General features: G+C 39.4%; 1 protein-coding gene across 1 annotated transcript; it reads right to left on the bottom strand.

Annotated features, from left to right (window-relative positions):
• Window positions 1-13,917: 13,917 nt before the first annotated feature.
• Window positions 13,918-16,451, bottom strand: LOC104233120 (BTB/POZ domain and ankyrin repeat-containing protein NBCL-like). The gene is made up of 2 exons (XM_009786445.2): window positions 15,707-16,451; window positions 13,918-15,047 (listed from the first exon to the last, which is right to left on the bottom strand). Exons 1-2 carry the CDS (start codon window positions 16,184-16,186, stop codon window positions 14,055-14,057), a joined length of 1,473 nt encoding a protein of 490 aa, XP_009784747.1. The 5' UTR covers window positions 16,187-16,451; the 3' UTR covers window positions 13,918-14,054.
• Between the last annotated feature and the right edge of the window lie 8,234 nt (window positions 16,452-24,685).

The following is a 24,685-nucleotide window of genomic DNA, read 5'->3' as shown; positions in this document are numbered from 1 at the left end:
GAAGTAGTGACTAGGCTATGACCAGACTACAAAATAAACCTGTGCAGTTAAATCATATACATCAGAAATAGAAGCAGATAATTACAACTAAAGTTGGGCGGGGGAAACATGCTGCGGGGAGTAGCGGTAACAATAGAATAATAGTAGAGAAATGTAAGGAACTCCATAAATCAAATACCAGCAAAAGATATGAACATAAGAAACAAGTACACATGTAATACCGTTGCAAGCGTGTAACCCGCTCCCAAATCACATAGTACTATTGCAGGCATGCAACCCGCTCCCATTTCATATAATACCGTTGCAGGCGTGCAACCTGCTCCCATTTCATATATTACCGTTGCAGGTGTGCAACCCGCTCCTATTTCATATGTTACCATTGCAGGTGTGCAACCCGGTCCCATTTCACATGTTACCGTTGCAAGCGTGCAACCCGCTCCCATTTCATATATTACCGTTGCAGGCATGCAACCCGCTCCCTTTTTCATATAGTACCATTGCAGGCATGCAACCCACTCCTTTTTTCATATAGTACCGTTGCAGGCGTGCAACCCACTCCCTTTTTCATATAGTACCGTTGCAGGCGTGCAACCCACTCCCTTTTACATATAGTACCGTTGTAGGCGTGAAACCCGCTCCCTTTTCATTTATTAATACCAACCATAAAAGAATCTCGGCAAAGGAATAATATTTTAACAACAACATCCCGGCAAGGGAACAATACTATAACAACAACATCCCGTCAAGGGAACAATAATATGACAACAACATCCTAGCAAGGGAACAATAATGAAAACAACATCCCGGGAAGGGAACAATAATGATAATCCTTTTATGAAGCGCAATAAACCATAGCGGAGTCACAACAATTACAATACAAGACTCACGGGCATGCTTGACACCAACGTATAGATACTCGTCACCATGCCTATACGTCGTACTCAACAATTAGCACACAGCAAATAAGACTCAACTCCTAATCCCTTAAGCTAAGGTTAGACCAAACACTCACCTCGATGCCATGAACACAATTCAAGCCTCAACTATCGCTTTACCTCTTGAGTCCACCACCAACTCGCTCGTATCTAGCCACAAGTTACTTAATAATATTAATAAGTGCTAAATTAATCAATTTTAATGCATGGAAATAAGTTTTCTAAAGTTTTTCCCAAAAAGTCAAAATTCGACCCCGGGCCCGCTTAGTCCAAACTCGAAATTTGGACCAAAACCCGATTACCCATTCACCAACGAGCCTGGATATATAATTGATTTTGGAATCCGACCTCAATTTGAGGTCTAAATCCCCAAATTTCAATATTCTTAGATTTTACCCAAAATTCCCAATTCCACCATGAAAACCCTAGATTCTAGGATGAAATTTTGTAAAAAGAAGTTAAGGAGTAAAGAAAATGAGTTAGAAATCACTTACTAATGTTTTGGAGAAGAAAGATCATTTGAAAAATCGCCTCTAATGTTTTTTGCGGTTTTGAAAAATGAAAAATAACTGAAAATCCCGTTTAAATATTTCCCTCTCAGGCCCTCTGTGCGGACTGCACAAAAGGAGTGCGGCCGCGGAGCTCACAATGTTGACTGCAGTGATATGCTTTAGTATTTAAGCTATGGATTTCCCTACAGATGTTCAAATTGTGATTTCTTTAGCTTTCTGGAAACTAGACACAAAGGGCTACAACTTTCATTTTTGAATCATCTAAACATTCCTTGTAAATCAAAAGATAGAGGCTTCCGAAGTCGGGCCAATGAAATTCTTCCTCACCGCGGATTGCACAAAAAGGAGTGCGGCCGCAAAGGCCCCTCCGCGGTCAGCACAAAATCAATGCGGTCAGCACTGGCGGGTTCAGAGATCTGTAACATCTCTGGACCTGCAATAGCTATGTTTTAAGCCTAAAACATCCCGGAACCTATCCGAAACTCACCCAATCCCTTAGGGCTTCAAACCAAATGTGCATACTAACTCAAAAACATCATATGGACCTACTCGTGTGATCACATCATCAAAATAACATGTAAAACCATGAATTAAACCTCAAAACTAAACATTTTCCTCAAGAACACTTAAAGTTCATAACGCTTCAACCGGAAGTCCAACTCACGTCAAATAGACTCTATTTTTCACCAAATTTCACAGTTATCATTCAAATACTATAACAAGTTTGTACCGGGCTTCAGAACCAAAATACGGGCCCGATACCAATGGTTTCAAACATTAATTCTTTTCTTCATTTCTTAGATAATTCAGCAAAATAATTTCTTTCAAAAATTGATTTCTAAGGCTTGGCACTTCGGAATTCATTTACGGGCATACGCCCAAGTCCTATATTTTACTGCGGACCTCCCGAGATCGTCGGAACACGAATCCGGATCTGTTTGCTCGAAATGTTGACCAAAGTCAACCAAAAATTAAATTTTTAACTCTAAAAATTTTTATTTCTCATCTTTTCACATAGAAGGCTTTCCGGATATAGGTCCGGACCATGCACGCAAATCAAGGTGAGGTAAAAGGGATGTTTTTAGGCAACCGTTCTTCCTTGAACGGACATAAGAAGGAAGTACCTGAGTCGGGGAAAAGAAGGGATAACGGCTCTATCGGACTCAGACTCCCAGGTCGATGCCTCAGCAGGCTGACCTCTACACTGAACACAAACAGAAGAAAAACTCTTTGATCTCAACTGATGAACCTGCCGGTCTAGAATAGCTATCGGCTCCTCCTCATATGACAAGTCCTTGTCCAACGGGACAGTGCTGAAATCCAACATGTGAGATGGATCGTCGTGATACTTCCAAAGCATGGACACATAAAATACTGGATGCACGGCTAATAAGCTCGGTGGTAACACAAGTCTGTAAGCCACCTCTCCCACTCGATCAAGAATCTCAAACGGGCCAATAAACCTAGGTCTAAGCTTGCCCTTCTTCCCAAATCCCATCACGCCCATCATAGGCGACACTCGAACCAATACCCGCTCACCGACCATGAAAGCCAAATCATGAACCTTACGGTCAGCATAACTCTATTGCTTGGATTGAGCTATATAAAGCCGATCCTGAATAATCCAGACCTTGACCAAGGCATCCTATACTAGATCTGTACCCAATAACCGAGCCGCTCTCGGCTTAAACCATCCAACCAGCGATCAACACCGCCTACCGTACAAAGCCTCATAAGGAGCCATCTTGATACTCGACTGGTAGCTGTTGTTGTAGGCAAACTCTGCTAAAGGAAAAAACTGATCCCACGAGCCTCCAAAGTCATTGACACACGCTCGGAGCATATCCTCCAAAATCTAATTAGTACGCTTGGACTGCCCGTCTGTCTGAGGATGAAATGTTGTGATCAACTCAACTTGTGTGCCCAATTCTCGCTGAACTGCCATCCAGAAACGTGAGGTAAACTACATACCTCAGACCGAAATGATAGACATGGTTACACCATGAAGACGAACAATCTCACGGATATAGATCTCAGCTAACCTCTCGGAAGAATATGAGACTGCCACGGGAATGAAATGTGCTGAGTTGGTTAGCCTATCAACAATGACTCATACTGCATCGAACTTCCTTTGAGTCCGTAGGAGTCCAACAACGAAGTCCATAGTGATCCGCTCCCACTTCCACTCGGGAAGCTCAATCCTCTGAAACAAACCACCAGGCTTCTGATGCTCGTACTTAACCTGCTAACAATTCAAACACCGAGCCACATACGCAACGATATCCTTCTTCATCCTCCTCCACCAATAATGCTACCGCAAATCCTGATACATCTTAGCGGCGCCCGGATGAATAGAGTGTCGGGAACTATGGGCCTTCTCTAAAATCAACTCTCGAAGTCCATCCATATTAGGCATGCAAACTCGACCCTGCAGCCTCAAAACTCCATCATCTCCTAATGTAACCTTCTTGGCACCTTCGTGATGCACCGTGTTCCTAAGGACACACAAATGAGGATCATCATACTACCAATCTCGGATACGCTCCAATAATGAAGAACGAGCGACCATGCAAGCTAACACACGACTAGGATCAGAAACATCCAACCTCACGAACTGATTGGCCAAAGCCTGAACATCCAAAGCAAGCAGTCTCTCACCGACCGGAATATATGCAAGACTACCCATATTGGTTGACTTTCTACTCAAAGCATCGGCCACCACATTGGCCTTTCCCGGATGATATAGGATGATGATATCATAGTCCTTTAATAGATCCAACCACCTTATTTGTCTCAAATTTAGATCATTCTGCTTGAACAAGTACTACAGACTCTTGTGATCCGTGAACACCTCACATGACACACTATATAGATAATGCCTCCAAATCTTCAACGCATGAACAATGGCTGCTAGCTCTAAATCATGAACCAGATAGTTCTTCTAATGAATCTTCAATTGACGCAAAGCATATGCAATAACCTTGCCATCCTGCATTAACACGGCACCAAGTCCAATACGAGATGCATCACAATAATTTGTATAAGGCCCTGAACCTGTGGGCAAAACCAACATTGGAGTCGTAGTCAAGGATATCTTGAGCTTCTGAAAGCTTGCCTCACACTCGTCCAACCACCTGAACCGGGCAGCCTTCTGGGTCAACCTGGTCATCGGGGCTGCGATAGATGAAAACCCCTCCACAAACCGACGATAATAGCCTACCAAACCCAAGAAGCTCCGGATCTCTGTAGTTGATGCTGGTCTAGGCCAGTTCTTGACTGCCTCTATCTTCTTCGGATCTACCAGAATACCCTCTGCTAATACAACATGACCCAGGAATGCAACTGAACTCAACCAGAACTCGCACTTCAAAAACTTGGCATATAGTTGATTGTCTCTCAAAGTCTGGAGAACCACTATAAGATGTTGCTCATGCTCCTCCCGGCTACGGGAATAGATTAAAATATCATCAATGAAGACTATCATAAATGAATCCAAGTAAGGCTTGAACACTCGGTTCATTAAATCCATATAAGCTGCTGGGGCATTTGTCTCAACCCGAATGACATCGCCAAGAACTCATAATGTCTGTACCGAGTGCGGAAAACTGTCTTAGGGACATCGGATGCCTTAATCCTCAACTGATGGTAGCCAGATCTCAAGTCAATCTTTGAAAATACCTTGGCACCCTGAAGCTAATCAAACAAATCATTAATCCTCGGCAATGGGTACTTATTATTGATTGTAACCTTGTTCAACTATCGGTAATCTTTACATATTCTCATCGACCTGTCCTTCTTCTTAACAAACAACACATGCGCACCCCAAGGTAAAACACTGGGTCTAATGAAACTTTTTTCAAGCAAATCTTGCAACTGCTCCTTCAAGTCTTTCAACTTAGGCGGGGCCATACGATACGGCGGAATAGAAATGGGCTGAGTGCCCAGATCCAAATCAATGCAGAAGTCAATATCCCTATCAGGTGGCATACACGACAGGTCTAAAGGAAATACCTCAGGGAACTCACAAACTACCGGTACCAAATCAATAGAAGGGACCTCAGCGCTAGAATCACGAACATATGCTAAATAAGCCAAACACCCTTATCGACCATACGCCGAGCCTTCATATATCAGATAACGCTACGGGTAGAATGACTAGGAGTCCCTCTCTACTCAAGACGAAGTAGACCCAGTAAGGCTAAGGTCACAGTCTTGGCATGACAATCCAAGATAGCGTGGTAAGGTGATAACATGTACATCCCCAATATGACATCAAAATCAACCATGTCCAGCAGTAATAAGTTTACTTGGGTCTCAAGGCCCCCAATCACAACTACACAAGGGTGATGAACACGATCTACTATAATAGAATTACCCACCGGTGTAGACATATAAATAGGGGCAGTCAAAGAATCGCTAGGCATGACCAGATACAATGCAAAATAAGATGACACATAAGAATATGTAAACCCTGGATCAAACAGCACTGAAGCATCCCTACTATAAACTAAAACCGTACCTATGATAACTGCATCGGAAGCCTCAGCCTTAGGCCTGGATAGAAGAGCATAACATCGGAGTTGGGCCACACCACCCCGGACTACATCTCTGGGATGGCCTACAACTGGCTGGCCTCCACCTCTAGCGGCCTGAGCTCCACCTCTAACACCTCTAGCTCCTCTACCTCCACCTCTAGCTGGCTGGGCGGGCTATGGAACACTCGGTGCCTGAACCATGGCACGGGAACCCGAATGTTGAGAGTTACTTGATGCTCGAGGACAATATCTAACAATGTGCCTCGTGTCACCACAAGTAAAACAAGCCATCGGCTGCTGGGGCTGACGACCCTGAAAACTCTGAAACGGAGGTGCACTGATAGTAGCAGGTGATGCACTGTAGGACTGCTGATCGGAATACTGCATGTGAGAACCACGGCCACCTGAGGCATTATGAGAAGCCTGAAGTGCTGACTGAAAAGGCTTAGGAGGATGGCCTCTACCAAAAGAATCTCTGCCTCCAGACGAGGCTCCACTCAATCTGCCTGAATTAAGAGGCCTCTTGTCAGACCCTTAACCACCTCCCTGCGACATAACCATCTCAACTCTCCTAGCCACATTGGCCGCCTTCTGGAAAGAAATCTCACTCCCTGTCTCCTTAGCCATATGAAGTCGAATAGGCTGAATAAATCCCTCAGTGAACCTCCTCACCCTCTCTCTTTCTCTCTCAATGGGAAGTATGATAAGAACATGATGGCCAAGTCGATGAATCTGGTCTCGTACTGAGTAACAGTCATAGAACCCTGCTGGAGACGCTCAAACTGCCTCCGATAGATCTCTCTCTGAGTGACAGGAAGAAACTTCTCCAAAAACAACTAAGAAAACTGATCCCAAGTCAAAGCTGGTGACCCAACTGGTCTAGCCAAACAATAATCCCTCCACCAAGTCTTGGTGGATCCAGATAAGCGAAAAGTAGCAAAGTCGACCCCCTTGGTCTCCACTATCCCCATGTTCCTAAGAACCTCATGATAGCTGTCCAAATAATCCTGGGGATCCTCAGAAGATGGACCGCTGAAAGTGGTAGTGAAGAGCTTGGTAAAACTTGTCCAACCTCTACAAAGCCTCCGAAGACGAAGCTGATCTATCACAGGTCTGTGCTGTTGTTCGGCTGAAGAAGCGGTAGGTGACCTCACCATCCACAAAAGGACAAGAGCAGAGGGTTCAATTTAGCTTTGAAAGAACAAAATCGCACGATGGGAAGGAATAGATGTGAAGTTTTTCCTAACTCTGTAGACTTTGGGATAAATACAAACGTCTCTGTATCGATCCCTTAGACTCTACTAAGCTTGTCTATGAATTGTGAGACCTATGTAACCTAGAGCTCTGATACCAACTTGTCACGACCCAGACTTCCCACCCTCGGGAGTTGTGATGGTGCCTACTAGTGAAAGCTAGGCAAGCCAACCAATTGAATTATTTACCTTGTTTCCATTCTAAATCCATTAACAATTAAGAACCAACAGTTATCAATCAACAAAATTTACTAAGCGGAAGATTAAATTTCAAGTTTAATAATACTGCAAATACCATTCCATAACAAATCTACCCAAAACTGGTATCACAACTTCACTGACTGTCTAGGAGTACTACAAGTAAAGGTCTGAAAGAAATAAATATAACTTTGTCTCTAGAAATATATGAAAGAAACAGGAATAGTAGATAGAAGGAGATGCCAAGGCATGCGGACGCCTTGGTACTAGTAATGGTAAAAGAACCAGGTCTAGACAATAAAATAGATTATTTCTCTCTCTTCTCTCTCCTGCATGCGCACATTAGTGGTGAGTGCTAACATATGCCATCGCCGGAATGTCTAGAAGGGGGAATCAAAGGACAGACCAAGGAGGCAAAAACGGAATTGATGGAATGAATTACTGATGATGGAAATCTAGGGTTAGGATCTAGAAAAGTGCGATCAATCACGGAAATTCTGAGAAAAACACCAGGACCGCAGAAGACTATCGGAAAAATCAACATGCCAACCAATCGGCTGGTACTATGGGAGATGAATGAAAATGTGATGTCGGTAATGCTGCAACAAAAGGTGAGGGCCATACCTAGGTCAGAAGGGGAAAACATGCAAACTACTATTCGATTAGAGAATTCAACTTCTCCAAATGCTGAAACACGGTAGGGTAGTGCAAATGTTATAATTCAAGGAAGTGAAGTAATTGAAGCAAAAACTAACGAAAAAGAGTCTATTATGGTGGAACAACAGACGGAGAAGGCAAACAATGGAAAGGAAAATAAGAATTGGCCGAACATCTTTGAAGGGAATAGAATGGATGCTAAAGATATGGATCTCACTTTCGTTGCTCCTCAAATTCGCAATGGTGTCAAAATTATGCAATTGGAAAAGGAAGAGATGGATAGGGAGACAGAGAAATGGCGAAATGTTGTAATAATATATGTAATTGGGGAAACACCTACAATTGGGGTTGTCGAACGATTTATTGCATCACAGTGGAACTTCACAACCAAACCTAAAGGTTACTTGCACAATGAAGGCTACTTCATTGTCAAATTCACATGCAAGGAAGACCAGAATGAGGTCCTGTTCTCAGGGCCATACACAATTAATAAAAAACCTATAATAACCAAAGCTTGGACTCTGAACATCAATTTAGATGAGGAGGTATTAACAATCATACCCTTATGGATCAAACTCCCAAATTTACCACTCAATTATTGGAGTATGAACTTATTAAGTAGAATAGGAAGTGGACTAGGGAACCCTCTATATGCTGATGATTGTACAACAAAGGTCAAAAGGGTCTCATATGCAAGGATGCTCATTGAGATGGATGTCACTCGACATTGGCAACAAAGATGACTGTTGAAGATCCTAATGGAAAGATAATTGAACAGGAGATAACATACGACTAGAGGCCATTCTATTGTCATACATGTTTACAAGTAGGGAATTACTGCCAACAAAAAGACAATGTGAGACAAATCCAAACCACAAGGAACCAGGAACAACAACCACAAAATATGAAGAACCCTACAAAGCAAGTATGGGTGAAAGCAGGGCAAAGAAAAACTACAACACAAGTGGAAACTAAAAATGATAGGAAGAACCAGGCAATAAAGGGAAAGCTAAAGAAGGTGAAGAAGGCTGGACAGAAGTGTGTGGCAGATCTGCTGGGAAAATAACTAAAGTAGGCCAACAAAAGAGTACACATCAGCTGGTTAGCATAAATAGTTTCAATTCACTCAGTGAAGAAGCAAATAAATAGAGAATGGAACCACAACAAAAATAGTATGAAGAGGGAGGAGGAAGTAGTATAGGGGTGGAGGAAATGACTCAATTTCCTTTTCTACCAAGATGAAGATAGTTACTTGGAATGTTCGATGGGTGAATAAGTTGTATAAACAAAAGGAGACAAAGGAGTTTATTAGAGAATATAATATTAGTATTATAGCAATAATAGATCATAGAGCTCAAGAGAACAAAGCTGCAAGTATAGTTAATAAAATTGCACTTGGATGGGACTGGATCACTAATGCATCTCGTACACAAAGAGGGAGATTATGGCTGCCATGGAACCCCAACCTTGCATAACTGAGATGGATGTGCATCCTCAATTCATACATGTTCAAGTGAAAGGGATAATTGTGAATGTTGAATATCACTTCATTGCAGTATATGGCTTACATAGTATAAGGGACAGGAAGGCAGCAAGGACCCTGGTTAATAATGGGGGACTCCAATTATTGACTGTAGAAGACAAAATACATGGTACAAAGGTGTAGGATGCAGAAATAAGAGACTTTGAAAATTTTATGGTAGAAGTTGGGATGACAGAACTACACACAATTGGAAGATCATACACATGGAGCAATAATCACACATATAGTAGGATTGATAGAGCCATAGTCAACTCAAACTGGATGACTACAATGCCACCTCTACCAGTGCAAGTTATGGATCCTATCTTCTCAGACCACTCTCCACTCTGTATTGAATTGGGCAGGCTAGAAAATAGATGCAGAAGAACATTCAGATTCATGAACTGTATAGCAGAACACCTTAATTTCACTAAGGTAGCATAGGACAGCTGGAGAGAAACTAATAATGCACACTATATTAAGGACACCTGGGAGAAGCTGAAGCATGTTAGAAGTGCCATCAAAGAACGAAATACCAAGGAATTTACTAGGGTCACAGCAAGAATCAAAGACATCAAAGGCAAGCTTAAAAATATACAGGAATAAATGAGAACTCCAAACCACTCACATGAGTTATTTGAAGCAGAAAAGGAGCTGAGGATACAACTTGAGAAATGGGATTTGATAGAAGAAAGCATATATAAACAGAAATCCAGGGTGCAATGGCTAAAGTTAGAAGACTCCAACTCCGCATACTTCTTTGTAAGCATGAAGAATAGGATAGCACAAAACCATATCAAGGCTTTAGTATCTACTGAAGGCAGAATGCTGCAAGCAGAGAAGGACATAAAGGAGTAAATACTCAATTTCTACAAGTAGTTTCTAAGAAATGCAAATACAACACTGCCAACAATAAAGCCTAATATAATGAACACATGTCCTATACTTAATAGAAGGCATCAACAAGCACTCATTAGACCCTTTGATAAAGAAGAAGTATATTAGGCACTACAAGGGATAAATGAAACTAAAGCACTAGGGATGGATGGTTTCAACTCATGCTTCTTCAAAAAGTATGGACAACAATTGGGGAGGAGGTGACCAATATTGTACTTAAGTCCTTTGAAACTTAAGACATGTAAAGACCAATAAACTGTATTGCTGTTACACCAGTGCCAAAGGTAACAAACCCATCTTATATGAAGGAAATTAGACCAATCTCCTGTTGCACTACAATATACAAAATCATATCTAAAATGCTAACCAACAGACTACAAGGGGTTATGAATGATTTGATTGATAAAGGACAAGCTGTTTTTGTACCTGGCAAGATGATCAATGATAATATTATACTTAGCCATGAGTTAATAAAGGGGTATGGGGAGGAAAGAAATATCACCTAGATGCATGATCAAGATTGACATGCAAAAGGCTTATGACTCACATGAGTGGGTGTTCCTGGAGCAGGTGCTTATTGGGCTAAACTTCCCTAACACAATTGTGAAATGGATTATGACATGTGTACAAACAATATCCTACTCTATTGTAGTTAATGGTAAGGCAACTACTACATTTGCTACAAAGAGAGGGGTGAGGCAAGAGGACCCCCTGTCTCACTATATTTTTGTAATAGCAATGGAATACCTTACTAAGCTGCTGAAGACTCTGAAGAACAATCCTGATTTTAACTATCATTCTAGGTGTGCATAGCTAAACCTAGTGTAGTTGGGATTTGCAGATGACCTGCTCCTATTCTACAAGGGAGATGTGATATGGGCAAAGCTACTATATGCTTGTTTTGGCAGTTTTTTCTAAGGCATCTGGATTAGTAGCTAACCAGGGGAAAAGTTCTGTATATTTTTGAGGAGTTGCTTCTAACATTCAGCAGGAAATCCTGCAAACGTTGGGCTTTCAAGCTGGTACATTGCCCTTTAGATACTTAGGTGTTCCTCTGAGCTCTAAGAGGCTATCAATTAGGCAATTCCAACCACTTTTAGACAAGATAACAGGAAGGATCACTACCTGGACAGCAAAACTACTATCTTATGCAAGCAGGTTGCAGTTGATCAAGAGTGTACTTACAGCTATACAAAATTTCTGGTCTCAAATTTTCATATTGCCTAAAAAGATCATTCAGATGATTGAAGCAATTTGCAGAAGCTACCTCTAGACAGGAGCAGCAGAAGGTTCCAAAAAAAGCTCCCATTGCCTGGGAAAAGTTATGATTACCTAAGGTTGCTGGTGGATTGTACATAACAAACATTGGCTTATGGAATAGAACAGTTATCCTAAAGCACTATTGGAGTCTCCCCAAATGGGTGATCCACAGTCTAAATACCAAATGGGTTCACACATATTATATAAAGGGAAATATGATGAATGAAGTAAAACCAAAACAGGCATCCTAGGTTATGCAAATGATATTCAATGCAGGGAAATATATTGAAGAGGTTGGGCTAAAAGTAGAGGAGATTCTGACCAGGGAAAAGTACTTCATAAGGCAAATGTATAATAACTTGCGAGGTGAGTATTCCAGAGTTCATTGGAGGAGCTGATATGTAATAATCAAAGTAGTTCAAGGTGGTCCTTCATTTATATATGGCTGCACAGAATAGACTATACACCATAGATAGGCTCATCAAATGGTGGATGCAGAGTAGCCCAATATGCATTTTATGTGAACAAGAACAGGAAACCACGCAACACTTATTCTTTGAATGCAATATAGTAGCTAGAATCTAGCAAAAACTACTTATATGGCAGGGTGTCAAAAACTACTTACATGGCAGGGTGTCAGCAAAGCTGCAATGGGATGGTCTTAGGAGATAACATGGGCAACAAATAATGCATGAGGGAAATGTGGGAAAGCTGAAATATATAGAATGACGTTAGCTGGGAGCATTTACTATATCCGGCAGGAAAGGAACCTAAAACTATTCCAGAACAAACGCCGATCAGAAAAGGTGATTGTTAAGATGATTATACAAGATATACACTGCAGAGGAAGCAAAGTACCAAGACTAGCAAAGCAGATGGCTAGCCTAAACTTCTATCCATGAAGCATTAAGGAGAAGGTCTAACCAAGTGTAACAAGATGCATGATACTAAGTAGTAAAATTTGTGAAGGTTAGAGTTAGTAGAAGAGGCTAGAGATGCACGCTAAAGTTGGGATTGCATGTCCAACTTTAGGATGATGACATACTTGTACATAGCATTCAGATAAATAGAAAACTTATTTACAAAAAAAAGGTAAAAGAACCCGACTTTCACCGAGACTTCCGTTCCACGTTTTGTTTTCTCCTTCCATTTTGTCGATTCTAGAGTAACTTTGAGAAGGTAACAAGAGACAAAGAAGAGGATACATTTACAAAGATGAATCCACAATCAATTATATCAATAATAGCCACTCCGTTGTGCAGTCACACTCAATGTTGCATTCATGCAAGACAGCCAATCAATATTTCAATTGCCAAATCGGGTAGTCAATAAAAAAATCTAATTTAAAATTGGGGGGGGGAGGGGAACAAAAATAAGGTCTATTACTCCCACCATTAAAAGAAACGAAAAAACATCCATATTTTGTGCATACAGACACACAAAAAAACACTGATATTTTTCTTTCAATATTTTTGTGGCTCTATATTAAATGCTACGAAATCAATACAATATTTTCTTCACGACAAGAAATGTAAGATGGAAATCAGGAGGTGTGGAGAGGAGACAAAAAAATTATTGGTTGCAGAAAACAGTCCATGACATTGATATTTAAAATAAAATAAAACCAAACGAGTTGACAGGCCAGTGCTGATTCTGAAAGATTGGCCTGCGGCGTCCCTTCCTCTTAATCAAGCGCAAAACACACTTGGATTCTCTTTGTCCCATTCCTCCTCGTGAGTCAGGACATAGATATATTAATTCCAATTCCACCGCTAAATGCCCATTTTGAAGGCCCTAACAACAAAACAATAACAGGCCGTACAGAGATAGTAGAAAAAAAGTAGAAAAAAGAATTGAAGAAGATGAAGATAAAAGAATAGTACTAATAGTATTATCCTCTCTGTCCTTTTTTATGGAGTAGTATTTAGTATTTTAATTTAACATTTTTCATTTTATGCTTAATGAGATGATTTATAATCACACAAATACTCATAACTTATATTAGGCTCCGTGATAAAAATTCTTTCTTTGTTTCTTAAGCTCCGTAATCAATCAAAAGACATCATATAAATTGGGATGAAGGGGTAATATGTTCCTCTCTGACTAATAAACATAATACTTTCTACATAATATAATTCAAAATCATGATCATCAGAATTTGCTTTGCATTCCCACTTCGTTTCATATGGATCATTGATATTTTTATCTATCTAGAAGAAAGAGAAATGGAGTAGAGACAAATGATCATGTATTAATGGTGGAGAGAATGGAGAGAGAAATTTAGCTTAATATTCATGATGAGAATGGTGGTACATTGATGATGGGTCAAAGCCACTGTGGCGATTCTGTTTGTTGTTGTGGCTGCTATCATTATCTCCCTCGTTCATTTTACACCCCATTTGAGGAGGAGCTGAAGAAGTTGCACCAAGATTTAAATACACCATTCTTGAATCCAAGTTCAGGTTTCCCATATTGCTAGAATTGCTTGTGCTGTGATCTTCATTTATGGGTTGATATACCGCTGTGGAAGTTGGGTTGTTTGCATTTTCTTCCTCTCGAGAAATCACCATGGCTGCTGATTGAACAAGTTCGAGACAAAGTCTTAGCTTATTTGGTTCAATGTGATTGAGTCCAGGGACAGCTCCTTTGAATAGAAAATCTGATGTTAGGGTTCGGAGAATATCGAGTGGAGTGATCCCATCCACCGTTCGTACATTTGGATCGGCATGGTGGTCTAATAGGACAGCCACCATGTCCGGAGACACCATTTCAGCTGCAATGTGAAGTGGGGTTTTGCCCGCTAGCCCGGCTGGGTAGTTTACATTGGCTGCACCGAGCTCGAGGAGCGCCTTAACAACTTCCCGACTGCAATTCTCGACAGCATAATGCAAGGCTATTGATTCATCAAGATTTAGGCCTTCACCCATAACCATAAGCTTGACAAGTTCGACGTCAGATGAGTCGAGAGCGCGTCTCATTCGTCGGATTTTTTGGTCCTCAAGCTCTGAAGCCGTGCTAAGGTCGTGTTGATGGTGTTGGTGGTGGTGGTGAGGGATTAGGGATCGTCGCACTAGGGAGGATTTGAGGCGGAGCTCTTCAATTTTTGCTACAATATCAATGGGAAGGTGCTTGGCTAAGACTTCTGCTGGAAGGCCAGATTTTGCAACTAAATGGGAACATGTAGTCCAAAGCTGGGGCATGTCTTGCTTTCTTGAAGCTATCAAAACTTTCATCACATCCTCAATTGAAGCCTTTTCTACCATGCTTGTCAATTGCTTCTGCTTAAATAATATGTAATTATAATCAATAAATATACTATAAATTAGGAACACCCATGTGATCTAATTTTCATACATTGACATATATTTAGAAAATTTCTTATCCAAAGACCATCAAACAATTGATGTGTTTCTGCAAAATCGTGATAATCTTTTGGTGTTGGTTTTTAAACCAAATGAGGAAAGTAGATTTGATTGAGGTGTGATCTCTGTTGAAAGATATGACTGCAGAAATCATAAACCAAAATTGGAAACCTTTGAGTGTGGAACATATAGATAAGAGGAAACCATTTCAAGAAACTCAAATCTTTTACATGAAATCAAGATAGGACTAGTAAAATGAGACATCTAGTGACAAGATTTCTGTATTTAGTATATTTAGTTCAGCTGTATCTAATCTTGAACTTTGTAGCCAAAATAATAATAATAATAATAATAGGATCGATGATTCTGCAAAAGAAATCTAGTGACAGAGAAAGAAAGAAGTATACTAGATTTATGTGAGATCAAATTTAACTACCTCTGACTGAAAAAAGTTGAATAAAATATATCTGAAGAAGCAAGAACAAAAGCTAATAGCCAACCATGGTTTAAAAAAATGAAAATTTCTAATTCCACAGTCAAAAAATCAAATCTCAGAAAGTTAGAAAAGATAAAACCTGAGTGAGCAAAGCAAGCTGTTCAACACCAAAAGATCTAGCCGCTGCGAGAGTGTCAAGTGCAAGATCAACGGCTGAGGTACAATGTGTATGCCAACAGCTTCTCTCTCCACAATTAGGCCTTGGTTCATGTTTCTGTGGCACAACTGAAACTTGTCCACTGTACAAAAACTGCAACATCAACAAGAATACCTCATACCCTACTGAGTTCACAGGTATTACCTGTAAACCACTTGTACCCCGCGGGCTGATGACGCCCGCGGAACTCATTCTTGAGCTCAATGGTTCCGGGCCGCCACCAGGCGACTCGGGCCCACAAAAAAATTTCCTGAAGACAAGACTCCTTGCAGCTAAGATGCATTTGTGAGCATGAACCAGGCGACCTTCAACACTGAAAGTAACATCACTGAAAGCTTGGCCGTTGATGAGAAGGTTAAGATAATCCAAAGAGAGAGATCTTAAGGAATCCTCAAGAGTCATATTATTTTTCTAGCTAGAGTTTGAAGTAAGAGCAGTTCTCCTTTCTCTATAGCTTAAACAGTAGAGAGGAAAAAAATATACTTTAACAGGAGAAGAAGAGAAGAGAGTAAAAGCTCGGTGGCTTTACTTCATTTAGTGGAAGATTTTTCTTTCTTTGGTTATTTCAACTATTAGATGATGAAAGTAGTAATTTCCTGTGCGATTCTGTCTATCGATGGAGTTTCTGTGTGCTCTGTGGATAGATTTTTTGAGAGAGGTGGTGGGTAGGGGAGGGGGGGTTTTGGGGGTAGGGGAATAATAAGGGTGGCAATTAAGGACGGCTGAGGTACTAAAAAAGGTATTTAAATTTTATACACCGATAATATAATAATTTATTTGTAGTATTGATATAATTTAACATTTTATAATAGATTCCTTATTATTTAATTTAAATAACCAATTAGATAGAATTACCTATAATTGTTTTTTAACAAATCTAGTTGTGTAAAAAAATTAGTATTATGTTATTGCACAGAACATAAATTCAAAAAAAGAGAGGAAGTACACGGATAAAAGATACACTCCCTTTGTCCCAATTAATATTAAGGTGTTTGATTAGGTATAAAGTTTAAGAAATAAGGAAATGAAAGACTTTCGAAATTTGTGGTTTACACTAAACGATAGAAATTTATATAACTAGAAAATTATCTCATTAAATGTAAAAAAGTAAAATTTAAAATTGAAGTATTGCTAAATATAAAAGTGTGTTATTCATTTTGGAATCGACTAAAAGAAAAAAGTATCATATAAATTGAGATAAAGGGGTATAAACTTCATTGAAAGATTAAATGGACGACAATTAATTAATCTCATTTCTTGTTTTTTACTTCCTCCGTTCAATTTAGATGACACGCTTTTCTTATTTGTCTGTTCCAAAAAGAATGACACATTTCTATAATTGGAAATAATTCAACTTTAAACTTTTCATTTTACTCATGTTAAACTTAATGAGAAATTTTTATAACCACACAAATGTAATGACCCTACAAAGTGTCAATTGGTTTTTTGGCTCTTTACAAATTTATTTTTAGTTTTATGACCCTACCTCTTTTTTATACATGGGAGATTTATTTTTACATATAAGAGATCCTAAAAAGTTATTTTTTAAATTCAAAATTGTAAAAAAGCATGACGTACAAATAGCACCAAAGTTCTAACCCTTTAAGCTTCGAGACTACATATTTCAAAAGTCTTTTCTTTTCTCTTAAATTCCATGTCGAGTCAAGCTATCTCGATTAAATTGAAATGGAATAAGTAATTATTTATGGAGTAGTTGTTTTATAGGGGGGATAGAGAGGGAGATGTTCATGTATGGTTGCCCAATTAAAGGAGCAGAGATCTTTCTTGGGGAAGGTGTTTAAGGAAAAGATTAAAGAAACAGTAAAGAGCTCTTACATGCAGTTAGGCGTAGAGATGCTATAGTGATCTTGTGAGTTAAAAAGAGTCCTTGGAAAATGTAGTGTATTTAAATTTACTCACTGCTAACTAGCTAGCTATTAGGTTTTTTTTTTTTTTTTAGGTTATAGCTAGCTTAGCTACTAGATTGTTCATGCATTAAGAGGTGCTATAAATTTATACCATCTTTTCTCTGTTACAACCTTCCCTTTGTCTACTAGTACACCGGAGGTGACTCATATATCTCTGCCCTATATGTTATTCTTTTATGTTGGTTCCAGTACTATGAATTTCTTAGGTTAGTTAATTTAGAGAGGCTTGTAAATTTAATTTTTTTGTTTTTAATTATGTACTCTATCTTGATTCATTTTACGTGATAAATATTTTTTTTCGTTTTAGTTACTCCCTCCGGCCTACAATAAGTGACCAATTTGACTTTTTATTTTGGTCCAAAATAAGTATCCATTTATATAATCAAGAAAAAATTCAATTTGTGTTTTCAAAATTACTCTTATGCACGTATTCCTAAAAAGTCTTTTATTCCTCACGTTAAAATCAGAGACGGATCTAGAGTATAATATATGGGTTCCCGGGAACCAGTAACTTTTGCTTAGACCTTGTATTTTTGTTAAAAACTTTATTAAATATCTATTTGTGAACTCAGTTATTATTGTATATTAATTTGAGATTGCAACAGGAACGCATAAACTTAAAATTTTGGATCCGCCTCTGATTAAAATATGTTGTAATATTTATTAAGGGTAATTTAATTACACTAACTATTTTTGTCTAGATTTTAATATTTTCGTAATATTGTACTCATGTCAAATTAGTCACTTATTGTGGATAGGAGGATACTTAGGAGTTCGAGATTGTAGCGTGAGACTAGACAAATAATATGAGTAGCTGTGCTTTGTGTTGGAGAGTTATTCACAAGTAATGACTATGAGTTCTTTTTTGTTTCGGTTCAAAAAAGGCTACTTGCCTTCAACTGCACTAGTGGGTTGAATAACTTTTTTTAGTGTCAATAAAGATCATTTGTTATTTGTTGATAAAAATACAAGTTTAATTTTGTCCTTGAATATCTTCTTTTCTTCTTTTTTAGGCGTCGAAAATTCGAAGCACACTGGTTGTCCAATTCAGGTTTAAACCGAAAAGATCTTCTATAAAAAATTTAACATTATTTACGGGTCAGAGTCTCAGAGACATATACTTGTCCCTCATCGATTGTGTAAGGCTTTCCAAAGAGATTTACAAAGTTCTAGGCTACCCTATAACCTTAAATTTTGGGCTAAATGCTCAAATTCTTTTATAGGGCATTAGAGTAAAACATTGATAAACCATTTTAACAACTGTATTCTCTCTATCGTATTGCTCTAGTTTATCTCTGTACTCGTCCAATCTAGCCACTCTATGCTTATTCTCTCTCATTTGAGCCCGCTACTTAACCTGTATATAATTTATCAATCATCGATTATATTGTATAGGGTAAAATCAATTTATATTATATTCTACCGATAATGTGACATGTGGAACCGGAAGCATGAAGATGAAGAGAGCCAATATATGTTACCAGATAACATTCAATGAAGAATATTGTTCAGTATTAAATACACAATCATTGCAGAGAAATTTTGGCATTCATGACCTGCGATTACATATTCATCAATTGCCCCCATTATTGTCATTTAAGATGGGCTTGATCTTAGCACTTTGTTCCCTAGGTATAACTATAAATAGTGACTTCAACAACCATTGTAACACACGAAAATTCTAACAAATTTATGCTACACACTATTCCCAAGCTAAATAATACTTTAATTTTTGTCTAACGTTATTCTTATTGCTGACTTCGGAAGCCTTGCTCCCAGAACCAAGCTATCTGTTATTTATCTCGATTTCAACGCTAAGTCTTATATTCTTATTTAATTTATTTATCATTTTTGGATCAATTCAGTTTGTTTGTCTATAAATCACGTAACAAATTTAATTGTACTATTTTATGGGTAAATAGTTTAGCGCCCACCGTGGGGCTTAGACAGCTATGTAATTGAGTTGATCCCTACATCTATTACTAACTTGTTTGATTCTTTGTTTCATAGCAAAAATCAGAAAAATGGCAGCTGATGATGTCAACATCACACACAATATTGGGGCACAAGAAAATCTGCCTCAACATGAGGATTCGATCAGTGATACCCGCAACAAGAAAGACGTAGCAACTCCGGCCCATGGCGGGCGTTATCCCCGACATGCACGGTAGACAACTCCTGATGACGCTGAGGACGAGAATGTTACATAAGCAGTAAGGATCTTGAGGGAGCAGCAAAAGGCCATAATGGGACATCTCTCAAGGCAAGACCAGGCCATGACGAAATTAAGGGAAGCATTATCAGGTGCTTCCAACAATGCGAATGGAGAGGACCTGTTCCACCCGATGCTCCCGCAAATCAAACATCTCAAAGGGTTGAGAAAAATACCCCGAGGGGAGAGGTTGGCTTCAACAGAACTGGGGGGGCGAAAATGGATCCAGTAAAGACAACGACAACGATCCCTTCAAAACTGAACTCATGAGATTCATGAAGGAAATAAATGAGCAGATGGATCAGAACGCGAAAGAAATCCACGCTTGAATTGATCAAAATCCCAGGCACACCACCAGAGTTGAAGGGCTTGAATTCGAAGAAGTACACCCAATTTCGGTTCAAACCAAGCGCAACACCAGAATTGATTCCAAAATGGTTCAAAATGACGGACATACCAAAGTATGATGGGACTTCAGAACCTCAGGAGCACATCACAACTTACACAACGGTGGTGTAAGGAAACGACTAGGACCAACACGATATTGAGTCGATCCTGCTGAAAAATTTCGGGGAAACCCTCACGAGGGGGGCCTTGAAAGGGTATTCACTTTTACCCAAATACTCAATTGAATCATTCAAAATACTCACATATTCTTTCATCAAGGCCCATGTCGGGGCCAAGAAGGTCAAGTCCCGAAAGGCAAACATATTCAGAATTTTGTAAGGAGAGTCCGAATTGTTATGCGAGTTCGTGATTTGGTTCCATAAGGAAAGAAAGTTGTTATCGGTCGTGCCAGATGAATGGGCAGCTGAGGCATTTACTGAGGGGTTGAACTCGAGGAGCTCTAGCTCTTCCCGAAAGCTGAAAGAAAGCTTGCTCGAGTTCCAGGAAATCACATAGACGGACGTCCATAACCGCTATGAATCAAAGACAAGGATAGAAGATGATTGGGTTCTCGACATCATCCAAAGGTCGGGATCGAGAAAAGAATAAGGATAAATCAAAAGATGACTTTGATGCAGATTGGTGGTCTTCTAAAGGTCATTTCTTGCCTTTTGAGAGGATCGAAATACTCAACAACAAGAAATTCTGGACAGTGGATATGTTCTCCCCCGATAGAAGGGTTGACCGTAGCCAGAAAAAAAGGTCGTTGCAAGACAAAGAGGTGTCGAGTTCTCGAGATTTCACTTATCTCATATTGTCCGAGTATATTTTAATGTTAGCATAGTGGAGCTGGTATCGGTGTTGAGAAACATTAAAAAAAACACAGCTCCTAAGGCCGATGAGATCCAATCCCAGCCAGAGAGATCCTAATTTATGTTGTGAATATCATAGGACTAATAGCCACCAAACTGGGACTGCCGACATCTGCACAAAAAGGTGGCAACACTGTTAAAGAATGTCCATCTCAGGGAATTCTTAAGCAACCGGGTTAAGAAAAATTATAGACGCATCCGTGAAAACACAAAGCCCTCGAAGATAGGGGAAGACTCTCCTCGGCTAACTATCAACATGATCGGTGTAACCTTCTTGGAAGCAAAAATGATAAAGGTATCGGTGACTCATAGTAAGAGACTCCTAGAAGTCGTTGAAGATGACATCGCCTTCACAGAAGAAGACGCGGATGGACTTCTTCTGCTGTACAATAATGTCTTGGTAATTTTTCTTAACGTTTTAGATTTCAAGATTAAACGTGTTTTGGTTAACCTAGGAAATTCAGCCAACATCAACAATGGAGAGTACTAATAAGTGGAGATTTTGACTACTTATTAGCACCTTTTTGCTTTTGTTTTAGTCCGAAAGTATTGATTTGTGTTCCCAAACTAATGAAAATTTGCAAATTGGAAGAATGTTTGAAGTTTTGTCTCCCATGATAAAATCCAACTCAAAAATGAGTGTTCCGAATCACAAGGCAATAAAGGGCGAAGAATTAAATAAGTGCGTTTCGCGGAAGGATTTCTGCGGCCATAGAAGAAAGTGCGGACCGCGAAATTCCATCTACGTCTGCAAACCAAGTGAAAGAACCCAATAGGACTTTGGCCAATGTATGGACCAGACATGAATTGTGCAGTCACAGAATAGTTTCTACACTAACAGGTGATCCCAAGTTCAGAGAGTGTGCAAAAGATCAAGTCCTAAAGCCTTGATGAAGTGCGGACCACACAAGAATTGTGTGGCCATAGAAGATACTTCTCAGTCACAACCTAGGAATGTGCGGCTGTAGAACACAATCTCCTGCCAACTGAAGAAGTCCGCGGACCGCACATGGAATTGTGCAACCGGAGAACCTCCCGACGGCATTTTTGTCAGTGAATTTTAAGCCACTATAAATAGACGAGTTTCACAATTTTAGGTCAATATTCGAAGTTTGAGCTTTTGTAGGCTTTACATTTTGTCATTTTAGGAAGTTTATGATTATTTTAGTGTTTAAACATTATATTTCATCATTTTAATCTTTGATTATGAGTTTAATTAGCATTTCTTCTTTATTTTCTTCAATTCACATTATGAGTAGCTAGATATTTACTAGAATTGTGACCCAGCCCTAGTGTATAAACCTTATGGGTACTTAATTTAATACTTATTTATGATTGGGTGTTGATTATTTAGCTTAGTTTATGCTTCAATTTTAGAATTAATGGTTGCAAGCATTGATTCATGCCTTTTTGACTTAGTCTCCACTTGAGAAAGAGGGACCTAGTCTAGGATAACTCGGCTAACAAGGAATTAGTTTAGTTTAGATTTTAATTAACCTAATTAAAGGGTTCAAACTAGAGATGGTGAGAACCTGACTTTAGCTCATATCAACTATTTTGTTTGGTACCCATTGAACTTGAGAAAGTCGAATTAGGCAAAATTACTCTTTGATCGAGAGGTATTGAGTGAAAGACATAGAGTTGGGAGTTGTAATTACCCCAATCAACAAAATAAGTATTAACGTAGTTAACCCATTAGGCGAACATCTAGGTCATGGTCACATCCCTAGGATTTTTAACTCTTTGTACAAACACCAAAAACATTCCTTCACTTCTAGTTTCTTTTCTTAGATTATAATTGTAAGAGTAATAGTAGAACTAGAAAGTAAAACTATTTGTGGAAGTGCAAATTGAGTTAATCCATTCGCTTTCGTCAAGTGTCCTAACACCCATTGTAACTCCCTGTGAAAATCGACCCCAACTTTTGTTGGGTACTATTCTTCCAAAGGTCGTTTCCACTCACTATTGAGTGCGGATTGGACGTAGATCAGGTACTGGAACAAGCCAAGCTAACTGGAAGCATCATTCCGGCAACAAAACTCCTCGTCGGTTTCAAATTTGCAAGTGTGACAACCCGGGGGAAAATCTTGCTGCCCGCAGATGCTGAAGGGGTCGTGAAAACTACCTTACTTGAAGTGGTGGACGACGACATGGGATACAACGTAATTTTGATAGACCACGGCTACATGAGATGAAAGTCCTACCATCACATATCAGTAAATGCTGAAATTCCCAACTCCGGGGGAATCAAACAAATAAGAGAGGATCAACCGGCAGCAAGGGAAATGAACATGTTATCAGTTTCCAGCAACAAAGAGAAGGAACTCAACGCATAGCAATTACAGGAATCGATGACTGCTTCGAACTAAATAAAGATGACAAAGGGGTGGAGTTGTTGGAATCCCACCAGGTATCAAGATATTTTAAAGTACCAAAAAAATGGATGCAACCAAGTCCACGGTAGAAGAACTCGAACAAGTGGTTTTGTTCAAAATATTCCTGGAGAGGAAATCCACTTGGGGATAGGCCTCAACCCCGAGCTCAGGTCAGGATTTATTGATTTTCTTAAGACTAACATTGATTGTTTCGCATGGTCGCACACAGATATGGCAGGTATCCCTGTATAGGTCATTGGGCACAAGCTAATCTTGGACTGAAGTATCCCACGGGTACGGCAAAAAAAGCACACAATAGCCGAGGTCAGAAACATGTTTGTCAATAAATTCAGAATTAAATTGAATAGATGTATCTAGGGAGAACTTGCTTTGAAGAAACTATTCCCTAGATATACATGTCGTGTTATTTCACAATTGAAGAAGAGGTAACTCGATTACTTGATATTGGTTCTATCCGAAAGGTAAAGTATCCCGACTGGCTAGATAATATAGTTGTTGTTCCGAAAAGAATAATAAATTTTGAATGTGCATAGATTATAAGAACCTGAATAAGGCGTGCCTGAAAGATTTGTTCCCACTATCCAACATCGATCAAATGATCGACACCACGGCCATGCACGAATTAATGAGTTTCCTTGATACCTATTCCAGGTAAAACCAAATTAAGATAAACCAGAAGGATCAGGGAAAAACTTTGTTCATAACGAACTTCAACACATATTGTTATAATGTGATGCCCTTCGGGCTAAAAATGGTGAAGTCACTTATCAGAGGCTCGTGAACAAGATGTTTGAAAAACAAATAGGTAAAATAATGGAAGTGTACATAGATTATATGTTGCTCAAGTCTTTAAATGCAGGTGACCACTTAAAACACCTCCTGAAAACATTCAACATCCTAAAGAAGCACAACATGAAGCTCATCCCCCGAAAAATATGCATTTGGAGTTAGCTCCGGTAAAGTCTTGGGTTTCCTGGTGTCACAAAGAGGGATCGAAGTCAATCCCGATAAGATAAAAGCCATCGAGGACATCCCAAACTAGCTGACAAGCGTAAAAGAAGTCCAAAGGCTAACCGGAAGATTGGCCAATCTAAGCAGATTTATTT

This window comes from Nicotiana sylvestris, chromosome 12 (genome assembly GCF_000393655.2).
Source record: "Nicotiana sylvestris chromosome 12, ASM39365v2, whole genome shotgun sequence".
Lineage (NCBI taxonomy): Eukaryota > Viridiplantae > Streptophyta > Magnoliopsida > Solanales > Solanaceae > Nicotiana > Nicotiana sylvestris.
This window is presented reverse-complemented; position numbering and strand designations above follow the sequence as displayed.